Source organism: Colius striatus, chromosome 24 (genome assembly GCF_028858725.1).
Source record: "Colius striatus isolate bColStr4 chromosome 24, bColStr4.1.hap1, whole genome shotgun sequence".
Lineage (NCBI taxonomy): Eukaryota > Metazoa > Chordata > Aves > Coliiformes > Coliidae > Colius > Colius striatus.
The window spans coordinates 5,392,531-5,409,171 of NC_084782.1; the positions used below are offsets into that span (position 1 = coordinate 5,392,531).

At 53.3% G+C, this 16,641-nt stretch overlaps 2 protein-coding genes across 6 annotated transcripts; one reads left to right on the forward strand and one right to left on the reverse strand.

The window, feature by feature from the left end:
* Positions 1-624: 624 nt before the first annotated feature.
* Positions 625-8,365, reverse strand: BSDC1 (BSD domain containing 1). Of its 2 annotated transcripts, XM_062014321.1 has the most exons (11): positions 7,915-8,365; positions 7,774-7,834; positions 6,621-6,737; positions 5,957-6,127; positions 5,811-5,865; positions 5,317-5,432; positions 4,918-4,986; positions 4,648-4,729; positions 3,928-4,458; positions 2,852-2,955; positions 625-2,393 (listed from the first exon to the last, which is right to left on the reverse strand). In XM_062014321.1, exons 1-11 carry the CDS (start codon positions 7,923-7,925, stop codon positions 2,361-2,363), a joined length of 1,350 nt encoding a protein of 449 aa, XP_061870305.1. In that variant the 5' UTR covers positions 7,926-8,365; the 3' UTR covers positions 625-2,360. The 2 variants fall into 2 exon arrangements, with proteins under 2 accessions (XP_061870305.1, XP_061870306.1); XM_062014322.1 differs by lacking the exon at positions 7,774-7,834 and having other exon boundaries at positions 7,915-8,305.
* On the forward strand, positions 7,725-16,250 carry ZBTB8B (zinc finger and BTB domain containing 8B). 4 transcript variants are annotated; one of them, XM_062014319.1, is made up of 4 exons: positions 7,725-8,053; positions 8,199-9,146; positions 11,462-11,640; positions 11,937-16,250. In XM_062014319.1, exons 2-4 carry the CDS (start codon positions 8,201-8,203, stop codon positions 12,246-12,248), a joined length of 1,437 nt encoding a protein of 478 aa, XP_061870303.1. In that variant the 5' UTR covers positions 7,725-8,053; positions 8,199-8,200; the 3' UTR covers positions 12,249-16,250. The 4 variants fall into 4 exon arrangements, 3 of the variants coding, with proteins under 3 accessions (XP_061870303.1, XP_061870302.1, XP_061870304.1); XM_062014318.1 differs by having other exon boundaries at positions 8,010-8,053; positions 8,196-9,146; XM_062014320.1 differs by lacking the exon at positions 7,725-8,053 and having other exon boundaries at positions 8,091-8,491; positions 8,696-9,146.
* The last annotated feature ends 391 nt before the right edge of the window (positions 16,251-16,641 follow it).

The following is a 16,641-nucleotide window of genomic DNA, read 5'->3' on the forward strand; positions in this document are numbered from 1 at the left end:
AGGGGTGACACACACCAGCTGGAACATAAACAGTGCCCCTGGCACAGGAGGAGAAGCTCCTTCGGTGCCGGGGTGAGGGAGCCCTGGCCCAGGCTGCCCAGGGAGGGTGTGGAGGCTCCTTCTCAGGAGGTTTCCAACCCCACCTGGACACGTTCCTGTGCCCCTGAGCCAGGGGAAGCTGCTGGAGCAGGGGCTGGGGCTGCAGCAGCAGATGGGCATCTCCCCAGAGTGCCACAACCTCCTGAAGATGCTCCTGGAACCAGACATGACCCTGAGACCTGAGGTCAGCAGGGATCCATGACTGACCCCTGGGGAGGCCTCACCCTGCTCTGCCCACATGGAAGATATTGCTTCTAAAATAATGTAACAGATAATCAAATGTCTATAACCATGGGGATCAGCATTTCCCACTGCCCAGCCTCACAGGCTTCATCCTTGGGCACTTTTATCAGGCCACCAGCCAAGGCCCCGAGAAGACATGAGCAGTGGGAGTCCGTCCTCTCGGCTTAGACAGACCCCTCCTGAGGAGGGAGCAAAGGGACAATCAAAGCCCCTGACACACAGACCCTCAGGAAGGCAGCAGCCCCCATCCCCTAGGAAATGAGACCACCCGAGGCAGGGAGGGACTCTGTAGAATTCCTTTAATTGCTGTTAAGTGCAAGTCTGTAAAAGGTTTGGAGAAAGTCATTGTTACAAAACTACCAGCTGTTAGAATTGTTCCTGGTTTCTCACCCCAGCTAGAAAGGGCTCAGGGAGATGCAGAAGAGTTCAGAACAGAGTATTGCACAGACAACCCACTGGTTAATTTGATGAAAGAAGGAAAAAAAACCCCAAGTGACAAGGGTGAGGGGAACTGCCCCCTCAGAGCTCTGCAGGACCCATCTGGCACCCACAGCCTGAGCCCCAGCTCTGACACCAACTGGTGTCTGCTGCCCACCACAGCTCTTCCCATTGCAGCCCCATTTGAGCCCAGGACAGACACTGCCACCATCCCACCCCTGTGGGCAGCAGCATCTAGAGAAGCTCCCCAAGGAGAGGACAAAGCCCCAATACAACCCAAAAACTCCAGTTCTTCCAAGTGCATGTAGGATAATGCTACCCAAAACCAGAAGGAACCCCACAGCTCCAGTGAAGCAGCCCTGGAAGGGGCAGGAGGACAAAGGTATCACGTGTAAAACCCCCAACCCGAAAGGTCAGGGGCAGCAGCGAGGGCTCTGACCCCTCAGGACAACTGTCAGCAACATCCACCGAGGAGCAGCTCGTGCCATGACAAGGGAACTGCCCCTAAAGAGGCTGTGGGTCCAAAGGAAGCATTGCAAGCAGTCACAGGGGGCTCAGGTGAGGGAACTCAGGTGAGCACAGCGAGGCTGGTGGCCCTGGAGCCTGGCATGGGTGGCACACAGGGGTGTCCTCCCCAGGCTGCAGGAGGGAAGGGTCAAGCCTCAGTGCCAAGGCAGAGGTTGAAATGGTCAGTGAGGCCAGGCTGGGGCTCTACAAGGGCCCAACTGGGCACCAGGAGGGACAGGTTCTGCTCCCAGGCTGACCCAAAGCACTGCCTGCCCCAGAGGGCAGGGGAAGAGCAAGCCACAAGTACTTTGTTTGGAGAATTTAACTAGAAGCACACACAACCCAGGAGAGGAAGGCAGTGCAGCTGGGAGGGGGAAGCAGCAGGCCTTGGCTGTTAGGGGACTTCCCGTTAGAAAAAGCTTCCAAGATGAAAGGCCAGGCAGAAGCTCGGGGTTTGGCAGGGAGTCTGGCTCCTTCCAGCACAGCCCAGCTTGGTGTCAAAGCCACAAGCCAAAGGCCTTTCTCTGCAGCAACGAGTGACACAGCAGAAGGGGCTTCTACTGCAGCACCTCAGCCCCCAGCCAGCCCCTGCACGGGGTGGGCTGGGGGCAGCACGGAGCAGGCACAGCGCACGCAGGAGCCTCTGAGCTGCTGCACCGCGGGGCACACACACACACACAAGCAAACAAGGAGCCAGCTGGGGGCACCCAGCAACCCTGCCTGGGGCCCCAGTGCCCAGCTCGCCCCGGGACCCCTCACCACAGCACAGCAGCCTCTGCCCCACGCTTCTGGGGCAGCCAGGGTTGGCTTGGCCAGGCTCTAGGACCTTCTGAGAAGACAAGGTCCCCAGCAGCCAAGTGTACGAGTGAACTCCAGTGTCCTCCTCCTCCTCCTCCAGGTCCAAAAGGGTCTCTTGAGTTGCCCCCAGGATCTGAGCAGGAATGAGGCTCCTCCAGCCTGGCACTGGCACTGCAACCCCCAGCACAGTCACACACACAGGAACAGCCAGTCCACGGTTTCATTCACGTTGGATGGTGGAAATGAGCCTGTGACACACACTGGAACCACTCCCTTTATTCCCAGTCTTCCCACTCTTCATCTTCCAGCTGCAAACAAGAGGAAAGTCCCTCGGTTTGTTCCTGTAACGGATCCTCCTGCCCAGGGCTCCCCAGTCAGCACAGGGCCTGGCACAGCCTCATGCTCCCAAACCCTCACAACAGGGATTCACTTGCTCTGCTCCCCTTGGGGAATTGCACACTCATCCCTCCAAGCACACCCAGCTCCCTGACCCAGCTCACACCACAGACTCCCTGGGGCAACTTGAGCCCATTTCCCCTTGTCCTGTCATTCATCACTGGGGAGCAGAGGCTGACCCCCAGCTCCCTGCAGCCTCCTGTCAGGGAGTGTCAGAGAGTGCTGCTGGCTCCCCTCAGCCTCCTCTTCTCCAGGCTCAACACCCCCATTCCCTCAGCCCCTGCCCAGCCCCTTGTGCTCCAGCCCCTTCCCCAGCTCCAGAGCAGCTGCTGATGGTTTCTCTTTTGGCCAAGATCTTTTTCAGACTCACCTCCCCAGACACTTCCACCTTGGAGAGCGCCAGCTGCACCTCCTCCTCCGTCATGTCCAGATCAAAGTCCTTCTCCCAGTCCTCACTGATGTCAGTGCTGGAGCCTGCAACCACAAACACAGGACTGAGCTGGCAGAGCCCTGTGAACTCTCTGGCCAAAGTAGAGAGTTGCCCAAGCACAGAGCCCTGGCACTCATGGAGGAGGGGAGGCCTCCCCTGACCCCAACAGCAGCTAACAGAGACAGGATGGACTGAACCCCACCTCCCTCACAGCAAGAGCTGCCTCAGAACTGGGAGAGGTGAATGCTAAACATCTCCTCTGGCCTGGGAGAACTGGGATGTGTCATGTCTCAGTCACACAGAAAATACAACAGACAGGGAACGACAGGGGTGACTTGGACAGAAAGAAGAACCTCCTGAGGCTGAGGGGCAGCAGGGACAGTCCCAGGGACAGCAGGCAGGGGGAGGGAAACACCACAGTCTGAACAGACCACAGCCTTGCCCAGGCACCCAGCAGGCCAGGGACCAAAGCCCTGCTCTGTTAAGCCACCAGACTCGTGACTTCTTGTCTAATTTCATTCAGTTCATGCTTCTTGGCCACCTTGCTGCACCTTGGCTTGCTTTCAGTGGCTTTACAACCCTATAACCAACATGACCATCGTTCTGTGAGTGCTGCAGTGGGCTCTGCTGGAGGCAGAATCCCCAGCAGTGAAAGGTTTGTAAGCAGCGTCAGCCAGAGCCACAACACGTCCCTGAGCAAGGTCCTGGAGGACTCTCTCGCTCTGTTCCTCTGATGAAGCACAGGAACAGGGCTCAGGAGAGGGCTGAGGCCAGAGCCAGCTGCAGCCCTGGCACAAACACCCGCTGAGAGCAGAGCATCACCATCTGCCAGGACCCACCTGACCCCACCAACAGCTCCCACTTTAGTTTCAGCCATTAGACACTTTGGCTCTAACCTGCCTGGGTGATTCTGGCAAAACACCTTTTCTCCTCCTCTCTCACCACATGCTCAGGCCCCTTCCCCCAAAGCTGCCACCCCCAGCAGAGCTGGCCCCGTGCTGGCCCTGCACACGCACCTTTCTTGCCGTTGTTGGAGGGAGTGGACTTCCCACTGTCCGAGTTCAGCTCAAACACTCGCAGATCTGTCGGTCCCTCCTCTTTCAGAGTCTCTGTCCTGCCTTGGGCTTTGCTCTCCAGCTCTCTGAGCCCCGCAGCAGCCGGCTGCTCTGAGGATGCTGCTGAGCCCTGGGCCGGGTGGCCGGGTTCTGGGGGCTTTGGCAGGCAGCTCTGCTCTTCCGAGGTGGCCTCCAGCAGCCTCTGGGAAAGGTCAGCGGTACCAGCTGGTTGTGCTCCAGTCTGTGGCTGTGCAGCAGGCACACAGGCAGGGTTTGCAATCTGAGTCACAAGGGACACGCTCTCACTGCTCTCAGAGGGGCTCCCCTCTGCCGGCAGCGGCCCCGGAGGGAGGGCGGCCCAGCTGTCCTTGGAGGGTGCCGTGTGAGCAGCGGGGTGTTTTCCCTCCAGGGCTGCAGGGGCACACTCCTTCTCTGCTGCTTCTGGAAATCTCACGTTGGCACAAGGCAGGGGTGACATCCCCAAGAACTCCTCTGTAGGAAGGCAGAAGAGAAGCGAGAGACGTCTCAGGGGGCGCAGCAGCAGCTGAGGGTGCAGCGGGGCTGGCTGCAGCGGGCTGGGAGCTCAACCGGTGGGAGTGAGGAGCAGCCACCACCCTCTCTAACCGAGACCTGCTGAGGTCTGCATGAGCCCCCCCACAGATCCCCAACCATCCAACCCACCTTCATCCTCTTCCCAGCCTGGTTCCTCCTGGTGAATGCTCTGCTCTGCTCGCTGCTTCAGAGCCTCCCTCCGGGCCTCATCCTGCAGGGAGTTTGGGGTCAGCAGCCGCTCACACCCCCAGCCCCTTCTTCCCTCAGGCACTTCAGCAACAGCAAGGACACAGACAGGGCCCCCCACAGCCCTGCTTCTCCAGAATAAAAGTATCTTCTGCCTCTTTGGTCAGCATTAGAGAGCTCCTGGCTGAGAGCCCCACCGGGGCACAGACCCACCTGCTCCAGGCGATGCACTTTGTAGAAGTAGCGCTGCCAGAACTCCATGTGGGAAACAGCCACAGGGACCTGCACAAAGGAGACACAGTGAGTCACTGCAGAGGAGGGCTGTGGTTGCTGCCTCACTCCTCTCTCCACCCCAGCCTGGCAGCCACGCTTGTAACCTGCATTTTGAGGTGCACAGCCCCGAGCCCAAGCCTCAGGCACGTCCCAGCACACGCTCTGACACACACCAGGCAGTTGCAGAGGAGCTTCTGTTCCAGGCCCGTGACAAACAAGCAGGGTAGGAGGACACAACATCCTGCCTAACATTCCAGTTTGTCCTGTAACCAACAGTCCTTTCTACCACTAACTCAGCTCAGGGCTGCCCTGCACCGAAGCTGCCAGGCAGGGCCTCACCATTTTGGTGTGGAGAGCCCGGATGGAAGGGCTGGTTGCCAGCAGCTCCGCGATCTCCCCTTTCTTCTCCTCCAGGTTAAACTCGGACAGCCAGGCCTCCAGGAGCTCGGCAGGGCCTGCAGGGCATGAGCACAGAGATGACAGTCCTTGGCACACATAGCAGGAGTGGCTTTGGAGAGTTTTTACTATGGGCCAGACCTGAGCAAGGGGCAGGGAAGGAGGGAGACGTGGGTCTCTGAGCCCACCCCACACCACGGGTCCTCTGCCAGCACAAGGCCACGTGGCACCCTGGGGCAGCAGGTTAAACTGGCCCAGAACACCCTCAGTCTAAGCTAACCCCTGATGCAGACAGATCTGCTCTCCATCAGCTGTGGCCCCATCTACAATCAATCCAGCCAGCCTGCTGGGGAAAGGCTTTGTGGGCAACTCAGGGCGACCCACAGAGCCCAGGCAAGGGCCAGCTGGCCGGGCAGCAACGCCAAGCCCCACTGTACCATCAGGTTCGTTGCAGTAGGTGGCTGGGTCTGACTGGAGGCTGTAGAGACGAGCCTGGAGGAGAAGACACGAGGGCAGAGCTGTCAGTGGAGAGGCAGCAGCAGCAGCAGAGCCCCGAGACGAGCTCCAGGAACGGGACACTCACCTTGGCACTGTCGTAGGGCTCTGTGGTACCTGTGGGTGTTGCCATCAGTGTGATGACATCGCAGTCAATGGTCTTATCCGGCGAGGGAGCAAACGTGTCAGAGATCACACCCAGGAAGTCAGAGATCCCTTTCCTCACCTTCTCAGTTGCACCTGAGGAACCATCTGTCCTCTTGAAGAGAAGAAGCAGCACAGTGTAAGTACTAGTGCCTGCAGCAGCTGGGCAAGGCTCTACCTGTTCTGGATGGGTTCCTTTGAGGAAACAGGACTTCTCTCCCTCCAAAAGTGCTCATGAGGCCATTGTGTGGCCAGGCCTGGGCTAGAAGGGTGTGGTGGCAGGCACAAAGTGCCACAGGGCAAGCAGGCCTGGGTTTGTAGAGTTTGTGGAGGCTCTCCAGGTTTATGGGGAACCAAGCCTGGGCTTTGCAGGGACAGATACAGCCAGGTGTTGGGGAATGGCTGGTTGAGGGGCTGGACCATCACAGCAGTTGTGGAGTCTCTCTTGTGCAAAGACACGATGTCACGCTATAGTGACACTGCCACTATCCCACCTACACAGCACACAGGGAGAGGGAAAGCACGGGGAACCTCTCTCCACTCTCTCCATTCACCTCCCACTTTGCTCTCTGCAACAGCAATCCCACCTCTCTCTCTCCTGTACTCACTGCCAGCTTGTCCTTGACCACGCTGGCCGTAGCAGCGATAGTGCAGGCTGTGTCATGCTGCACTACTTGGGTGAACTCAGCCAGGTCCCGTTTCATGAACTCCAAAGCTTCTGTAGACTGTTAAGAAGATGACAGATACATTGCATAGTCTTTTTGTTCTCCAACAAAGCCACGGTCACTCTGGGAACACCTGGCAGTGTAGCCCTCACCCCAACTCGTGCCATGGACAGGACTAACAACCAGAATAGCAATGGGAAACTGCAATGCCCAAAACCACATCACTGTGGGGGGGTTTTTAAGCCAAGAACAGAAGAAGAGAGGTGCAGAAAGGCCTTGTTCCGAGTTTTGTGTATAATTAACATGAGCAACGCTGTCACAGGCAGGAAATTACACACCACAGAGCGATGCTGCAAGCACGAGCCCTCCCTGCCCAAGTGGTGTTTTTCACATCCCCAGAGCCCAGTGCTGCTCCCCTGGGCTGTGAGATCCCCTGAGCTGTGAGATCCCCTGAGCTGTGACATCCCTCTGAGCTGTGAGATGTCCCTGGGCTGTGAGATCCCCTGAGCTGTGAGATGTCCCTGGGCTGTGAGATCCCCTGAGCTGTGACATCCTCTGAGCTGTGAGATGTCCCTGGGCTGTTCAGCCTAGAAAAGAGAAGACTAAGGGGGATCCTCGTCAACATTTATAAGTACCTAAAGGGTGGGTGTCGAGAGGATGGGGGGACACTTTGCTCTGTCCAGGTAAAGGCTGGAACACAAAAAGTTCTACTAGAACATGAGGAGCAAGTCCTTTGGTGCTGAGGGGAGGGAGCCCTGGCCCAGGCTGCCCAGGGAGGGCGTGGAGGCTCCTTCTCGGGAGGTTTCCAAACCGTCCTGAGCCAGGGGAAGCTGCTGGAGCAGGAGCTGGGGATGCAGCAGCTCTGCAGGGCCCTGCCCACCCCGCCATTCCCCGTCTCTGAGACCCCGGCTCCCGGCGTTACAGCAAATCCACTCCAAGCGCCTCTCCGCGACGCGCTCGCCGCCGCTCGGGGCCCCGGCTGCGCCACAGCCCTGGCCGGGCCGCTCCGGCTGGGGAAGGCGCCGGAGCCGCTGCCGCCGCAGCCCGACCCGCAGCCCGGGCAGCCGCTCCCGTGGGGCCGCCCGCCGCCTCTTACCTTCTCCTTGACGGCCTGGTAGCTCTGCTGCAGCCAGCTCCGCCACCAGCCCGCGTCCTCCCTGCCGCGGGACACGCGTGTCAGACGCGGGCAGCCCCGGCCCCGCGCAGCCCCGCCGCCCCCCAGCGACACCCCACTCACCCCTCGGCCATCTTGGCGGCCCGACGTCACCAATATTTACCGACCCCTCACCCCGCAAGCTCCGACTCCCGGTGACGTCCCTTCCTCCTCCTCCTCCTCCTCCTCCTCCTGCGGGAGGGGTCCGGGCGGGAGCGCCGAGGTGCGTTGCGGGGCCCTCGCCCGTAGCGGGGAAGGGACGGGAGGGGAGGGGAAGGGCCGGGGGGCGGCGCTCGGGTCCCCCCGTGTGTTCCGCGGTGTTCCCGGGAGCCCTCCCGCTGACGCTGCTTTCTGCTTGACTCCAGCAGCCATGGAGATGCAGTCGTACTACACCAAGCTCCTGGGAGAGCTCAACGAGCAGCGCAAGAGGGACTTTTTCTGCGACTGCAGCATTATCGTGGAAGGGAGGATCTTCAAAGCTCACAAAAACATCTTGTTCGCCAACAGCGGCTATTTCCGAGCGCTGCTGATTCACTACATCCAGGACAGCGGCCGCCACAGCACCGCCTCGCTGGACATTGTCACCTCCGAGGCCTTCTCCGTCATCCTGGACTTCCTTTACTCGGGGAAGCTGGATCTCTGCGGGGAGAATGTGATCGAGGTGATGTCTGCAGCTAGCTATTTGCAGATGACCGATGTGGTCAACTTCTGCAAGACCTACATAAGGTCATCGTTAGATATTTGCAGGAAAATAGAGAGAGAAGCCACTTTCTATCAGGCTGATAGCGGGAGCGGCAGCTCTGCGAGAGAGGGCACCTCCTACGGCTCCAAGAGCCAGTGTTCTGCCTCTGTCTCTTCCCTGCAGGAAAAGGAGGGGATTTCGGATTGCCAGAGAGATCCTCCCTGCGGTGAGTGCAGCAGCTGCCATCCCCTGGAGCTCGTGGTCAGAGATCCCGTGAGCAGCGACTCTCCTGACGATGTAAATTCTTCTCTGCCCAAGGGGGTGGAACCCAAAGTGGAGTTTGACTCGGATGAGGTGGAGGTAGAAGTGGGGGAACGGCTGCCCCAGTATCCGACTGCGTTGTCCCTGGAGCAGATGGAAGAGGGGCTGCACGGCGGGCAGCCCGTGGACCTGGCCTGCAACAACTACCACATGAAGCAGTTCCTGGAGGCCCTGCTGCGCAACAGCTCGGCTCAGAGAAAGGATGATGTGGTTCATCACTTTGTCCGGGGCTTTGAGGGTAGGCCAGAGGACGCAGGGGTAGCCACGAGTTCCATGATGGACATTCACAGCGACTGGTATGGTGAGGACACAGGTGAGAGGACTCCTGGGGGGTGCAGGCTGTGGAACGGCTCAGTTGTGCAACTTCCCTTGTTGCCCTAGTTCTTGTTCAGGGATTTTCTGCTGAATATGATGCCATAGCAAAATAAACTATTGTTCTGGACTTGAAAAGAAAGCTGTACTCCTTTATTCAGTGCAGCAGTTGGGAGGTAAGTGTTTCTAACAGCTTTTACAGTCTCTTGAACACAGATGCTGGAGCTTGGTGACGCTGCTTTAATAAACGATCTCCTCTGGCACCTTGTTGAATGGCAGAGGAGCTGGGAAAAGGAACCTTCCCCTGGTAACGTTGGTGTTAGAAGGAGCAGCCAAAAATCAGTTGAGCTGCCACAAGAGGGATCTGCTGTAGAACCTGACAAAGCAGAAGGAGCTTGTTCCACTGGAGCTCCTGCCAGCACGTGGGTTGCTGGTGCCAGTCTGCATTTGCTGACAGTTTGCATTTCAGAAGGGCAGGAATGGTTTTGATTCGCTGCTGAGTCACACCTAGGAGTTCTGTAAGAGCACTGAAAGCTTTAAACTTTGATGTTGCATAAAGACAAGACTTAACTTTTACCTCTAGAGCCAGAGTCACTTTCCAGCTCCTGCTCCCCCGAGGCTCAGCCGCCTTCCCGAGCCCAGGCCCCTTGGGATGTCTCACAGCCACAGGAATGTCTCAGCAGCAATGCTGGGGCCCTGGAGAAGAATGTTTCCCTGAACATTCCACTCTAGACAGCAAGCTTATCTTCATGTCATTTCCAGCTCAAGCATGCGTGGCCTTAAAACCAATAAACCAAATGTATTCTCTCAGTGCTTTAAAATAAGGAAAGTGAGGAAATGACAGATCCAGTCACAAGAGACTGAAGTTCTCAGAAGACAGTGCTGTCAGCAGGGCATGCCTCTGGCTTTTGGTGTGGAGCAAGGCAAGGCCATCTAACACACAAACATGGCTTACCTTCTTCCTCCCTTAACATCATCCAGACTGTTGATGAATCATTAAAAGGGAAATGCTTCTAGAATTTGATAGAGAACATCAGGAGATATGACACCGTGTTAGCAACCTTGATGGTAGATGTGCTTTAAATAGGAGGGAGGGAAAAAAGATCAACCTTGCATTTCGTTATGTGTCTGCTGAAACTGAACATCCTGAGTGTTTAGTGGAAAGGCAGTAGCTCTCCTCAGCTTGCTGTGGTCCTGCTGACTTAGCGCTTTCACGAGACCCTGGGAATGATAAATACAAAGTCTTGATAAAACAATGGTTCTTGTGCATTCAGGCTGACAGATGAGGTAAATGCCACTTACTCTCAAGTGTCTACATCTGTTCCAGTCCTCCTGGTCCCCTTCACAGTTGATGGAGAGTAAACAGACACCTCTAGAGAGCCTGGAAGCAAGGCAGAAGAACTTTTATAAATAACAATACCCTCTGAAGGCCCCAAAATGAGTGAGATGAATTTCACCTGATAGCCACATGTTAATACCAGACAGTCCTTGTTTTTGAGGCTGTGTTAGACAAGCCTTGGTATAAGCAATGTTCTAGAGTCCCACCTACTCTGGTGTAACTCCTGAAAAGCTCAAGGCTCGATAGCCAAACACTTTCCTGAATCAGTCCCTGAAGTAGGGAAACCCTGGGAAGGAAGTTTCTGTCAGAGATGGCACCGAGCAACCTGGCAATACCCATGTTTATGTAGAATGGGATCTTCAAATTGATTCTTTGTGCCTCTGACTTCATCAATTACATGTCACTTGTGTGCATATAGTTTGGTTTTCAGGGAAAGCAAAGTACCGTCAGCAGTAGGATTGGAGCCCTTCGTCTTGTCAGCAGTAAGTGGCAGTGGAAACAAGCATTCCTGGTTTTAGATGGGTTCCCTACGTCTAAGTTTGTGCAATTTGTAAAGAGCACGTTGTGAAACATTCTACCTGCAATTGGTGTGAAAGATTTTGGTTTCTCATGCTGTTTAGTGCTAATGGTATCTGAAGTTGGAGGCTTTTCTGTGTCTGAGAGAGTGCAGAGACCCCCCTGCACTGAAAGCAAAGCTCTGGCACTTAATTAAGTGTCCTCTTAAAAGGAAATGACTTTTCCTGTGGTGAGCCAGCTCTGTTGGTACAGACAGGCTGCCTCCCAAGGAACTCAATCATCTGCAGCTGCCTGAGTGTCCCCTGCCATGGCACAGCTGACCCAGATCCCAGGTAAGCCCGGTGCACCGAGAGGGGACAGCGCGCCTCCCTGGGCTCGGGTTTGCAGCAAGGAGAAGAAGCCAACAGAGCTAGCGGGGGTGAAGTGCCTAAGCTAACGCCCTGTGTTGTTTTCCCCCCAAGGTGATGTGTTGGTTGTGCCAATCAAGCTCCACAAATGCCCGTTCTGTCCCTACACGGCGAAGCAAAAGGGGATCCTCAAGCGGCACATTCGCTCCCACACCGGCGAGAGGCCCTACCCCTGCGAGACGTGCGGCAAGCGCTTCACCCGGCAGGAGCACCTCCGCAGCCACGCTCTGAGCGTAAGTGTGGGCGGGTTATCACCCACCAGGACATTTGTACACGCTCTTGGCCTTTCCTGGCGGTGTTTCCCCAAAAGGATTGTGGCCAGTGTGAGACTGAGAAACTTCTCTAGTCGTAAGTTTTGGCTCATTAGAACTTCTGTAGCCCCAAATCTGTCGCTGGAAGTGTGAGATCATCTGCCTGTTTGCTTAAGTGTAGTTGTTCTGTTCTAGGAACAGATGCAAGCCCCAGAGAGAGCGAGAGCAAGAAGGCAGGCTGCCTTTTTTGACCGTGGTTGTTTTGGTTTTAACCTCAGGTGCATCGATCCAACAAGCCCATCATCTGCAAAGGCTGCAGGAGAACCTTCACGAGCAGCCTGTCCCAAGGGCTGCGGCGCTTCGGCTTGTGCGACAGCTGCACCTGCGTCACCACTACCCATGAGGACTCGATGCCCATTAACCTCAGCCTGATGGAGCCCTCCTCAGAAGGCCAAGAGAAGGGAGAGGCCGATAACGACTGGCCCATATACGTAGAATCCGGAGAGGAAAACGATGCAGGTGATGATGATGATGCTGATGACAAGCAGGAAATCCACAGGAGCTTATCGGACCGAGAACCGCTGATGTAGCGGTGAGAGGAGAGTGGGAGCCTTTCAAGCATCCCCCTGACCGTGGTCAGTCTGCAACAGAAAGCTGCCTGTTTGCCCAGTTAGGGAGGCTGTGTTGGGTTTTATTATTCCGCTTTTTTAGCAGGAGAACTGGGATTTGTAACACTTTTCAGTTTTCAGTGCTGTGCACCAGAAATCTCTGGAGACTCCTCTGGCCGGGGTTCACAGAGGTTCTACTTGAGCAATTTCCAGTGGTGTCTCTGCCTCCTAGTTTTGATTTTGCAGGTGGAGCACCTCTGTGTTGTTTTGATAACAGGTTTCTTCAAGTAATGCTGTCACAGTCCTTCTGTCCCTGACCTGGGAGCAGCAGCAGCTTCGCTCCCGAGATTACATTGAAAGAAATGTAGTTTCCATCCGTTACCTTGAGACTTTTTGTAACCTGTGTTGTGATCCTTCTGTATTAGGGCAGTACGATCGAACTGTAAACCTTAAGTGTTTGCTTAGACAGGATTTGACCTGGAAACCAGGGCAGACAAACCAGGGTAACAAAAATGTGCTGCTGTGGGAAGCATAGACAGGAAGAATAAAAACATTTCACGTGTCCTTAATTGCAGGTAACTGGAAAACAAACTGCTCTTTCTGAATTGTTTTTACTGCTTCTTCCTTTCTCAAGAGCTTGGACTACAGATCTTCAGATGTGTCTTTAATGTCATTTAGACATTAGCAGTCTTGGCTTAAGGAGCATTAAGCACATGTTACAGTATCTGGTGTCCTGGTCTCTCAATTTAAACTAAACAAACTGCCCAATTTTCTTCAGCTTTTTTACAGTACAAGTTAAAAGTTGTGAATCAGGTTCCTTGGGAATTCTGGTAGATTAAAAGGCCAGATTCATGGCTGACATAGGCAAGGAACAGTTTGATGTGAATATCTGAGCTATGCACATGAACCAGCCCTGAATACCCTTTTCGAAGCAATTGGGTAGGAAACCTCAGAAATTTGTACTAGCTTCTTTGGATGCAAATTCTTTTCTTTCTCTTTTACTGTCTTCTAGTCTTTGGTGACCTTTCTCATGATTTATGTTGTGTGACTTTATCCAGGTACTGTTGTTCTGGTAGGCTGGGATTTTTAAACTCCAGCGTGGACCTCATGTCTCTTTGCTGGGATACAGGAAGGTTGGCTTTCCAGGGAGGTGAGATTTTTCTTCTTACCTTTCCAGTACCAAGTTGGTTCAAGCTATCAGCTTATTATCAACTCCAGAAACGAAGCTGGGAAGCTTTAGAAGAAAACACACCACCAACAGAAAGCCTGTTTGCTTATGGGTAACCGACTGTTCCCTGACAAAGAGACAAAACTGAAATATACTGTGAAATAAGACTGTTAATGCTTCTTTACTGTGTTGTTCATAAGTGTTTTGTGAAATGACAAATTGTTTAAGTCTTTCTAGCTGGAGTAAGTGCCAGATCAGAAGCCTGTAGACAGACACATCTGACAGAGAAGGAGCAGTTCCTCCCACTTAACAAGACAATGCTTTGTGAGGTGTTTCATGTCAAGACTTCACACTTGGCAAACATCAGATGGAACCTAAAAAAACAAAGACCCCTCTGATTTAACCAGGTTGGGGTTTTTTTTGCATATCTTATGCTTTTATTTTACACACTGAAAGGGAGCAATTCAGCTTCTCTATCTGCTTGATCCTACAGTGAAAAGTTGTCCTGCAGTGATGTCACAATTTGCTTGTGAGGGGTCAGTCTGATGTCACAAATGCAGTTAAAAATTAACTGCCAGGTCAAGTAGGATGAGGGAAGAAGAAACAAGCAACAAGCTTCTTTTTAAACAAGTCCCTTTACTAGTGATTCCCAAAACCAGCAAAAGAGACTTGTGCAATGTCTGTGTGATCCAAGCTCGTGGTGGGCCCCACCTTCACAAGGAGACACTGGCATAACGTGCCATGTTCATTTTCTGTACCTGAGGGTGCATAAGCTTTCAGTAGTTCCAAGTCATCTGTAACTTTGAGTTTCTGACAGCTGAACAGTGTCATAGTGACACACATCATTAAAAACCTCAGGGCTTTATATCCCCTGTTTCAGTCACCTAAATGAAGACCACCCAAGAGACAGCTCCTGTAGCTGCCAGATTCGGAGCTGAGCTCCTTTGAAAATCCTGCTGGGGTTTTGGGTCCTGAGTACTTTTGATAATCTGAGCAAAACGTGGGCTTGTAAATCACACCAGCACATCTGAAATGCCATCTCCAGCCTGCCAGGAGCTGCTCTTCTCGGCTACCACTCTGTTTTTGTTGAGCCCATCCAACGTCAGAGGGTATTTGTTTTGTACCTGTGTATCTGATAAAGGAAAGACTTCTGTTTGTGAGAACACCTGCAGAAGAGTTGCTGTGTTTGTTAGGAGACTAACTTGCTAGTGAAAGTGGGGTAAGAATGTAAATAAGGATCTAAAATGATATTTAATGACCAGGCATCCTAATTTCTGGTCATTCCAGCGTGAAGATGCCACCTTGTTGTAAATATTGATAGAGGCTGCTAGGTCTGGAGTATCAGCTGAGCATGGTTCTGGCTAGTGGGCCACAGTTCAAGTGTCAGAAGGTTTGGATTCTCCCAGGGCTGTGCCGAGGTGTGGGCTGGCTAACTCTGCAACTGTTCCTGAAGAGTGTTGTTAAAGATGTTCAGTGGAGGGAGAATTAAACCTCCTGTGAAGGTCTGTATGTAGTGAGAGGAATGACTGCAGAGAACTGCAGTGATTTTTACTTCAACCTGTTCTCTTTGGTCTTAGAGATTGTTCTTGTGTGTCTTGTGCATAGAGAATGGAGCTGTGTTAAGGTGTGTGTACCGTGGGGTGAGGGCTGCGGGTGGGGGGTGCACCGTTCACATTCCAGCTTGACCGTGACGCCAAAATCGATGTTTCCTGTTGCTCTGTCAGTTTGTGCTGCTTCGTTTTCAATGGAGTCCTTCAGCCTTTGTATTTAGAAGAGGATGTAGTTCATCCACTTTCTTGTGATCAGGTGTTCATGTGAATCTGTTTGCTGTGCTTTCCCACTTAGTTTTTCGCTGTTTTTCGTGAGAATCTTCCATTGTACATCCAGCCACTACGAGCCTGGAGAAGAACGACGTAGCTGTGTTCAGAGCATTGCCACGGTGCTTAATGAAGAAGCAAACCCAACGTTTTTAGGAAGGTTATTTCTAATGCAATCTCTTCCTCAAAGCTTTCTAAAGGCTGTACAGGCTGCGTATCTTGACGTCTCAGCTCCCTGTAATGGACTTTGTTTCAGAGTACACACTTTGAGGTACTTTTGCACACAATTGCACTGTATTTCACAGCAGGAATACAGGCTGCACTGGTGCTACAAAGCACGTTTAACTTCTTGGTACAAGACCTTGTACATCTTCCAAATGTAGTCATTTAACTCACTGATGTTTTGTAAGGCAGTTTCATAACCCGAGTCCTTTAGTCTAGATTAAATGACCAATTCTTATGAACCAAACCTTATTTGTAGAAGTGACTTAACTATATTTGTGGATCTTGGAGCATTTTTTGATTGTCTATGAAATAAAACTCTCTGAGAGGGTTGCTTTGATCTTCTTACCGTTCAGAAGTTGACTGAATAAACCTGACAGTGTCTACATTGAGGTTCACATTTCCATTTCTGAGCATTAAAATGTAATATATCCATTTCTGGTGACAGTCTGCCAGCAAGACTCAGATTCCTGGTTGTCGAGGAGTGGTTAAGGGAGAATGGACACGGATCCCAGGGTATAATGTTAGGCCCGATGGGGCAAGGCAATCTGAGTTCTAGTTATATGAATTTAATGCACAATCAAGACCAGAGTCAGAGCCATGGTTAAAACAGTTGCTGTCACGTAGTCAGTGCAGACAGCAGGCCGCTTTCTGCTCCTTCAAGGTCGGGCTGATTTCAGCTAACAGCTAACAGCTCAAGGCGGAAAACAACTACGGGGGAAAACAAGATGGGAAAATGTGAGGGAGCTTGCTTATGGCAGAAACCGCAAGTAGGATGAACATGAGAATGTAATCTATTAGCTGCTGTTGCTGAGCCAGCTTTGAAGCTGCTGGATATAAGTTAGAGCCTGCTCTCAATAAAGAGAAGATTTCTGCTATCACTCACATTGAGTAGGACTGATTTCTTCCCACCCAGCTGAGAATCGGACCCTGGGTTGATCGCCGCATGAAGTAGGCTTCGTGCCTGGGTTTTTCAGGCTTCGTGCCTGGGTTTCAGGCCTTCGTGCCTGGGTTTCAGGCTTCGTGCCTGGGTTTTTCAGGCTTCGTGCCTGGGTTTTTCAGGCTTTGTGCCTGGGTTTCAGGCTTCGAGCCTGGGTTTTTCAGGCTTCGTGCCTGGGTTTCAGGCTTCGTGCCTGGGTTTTTCAGGCTTCGAGCCTGGGTTTCAGGC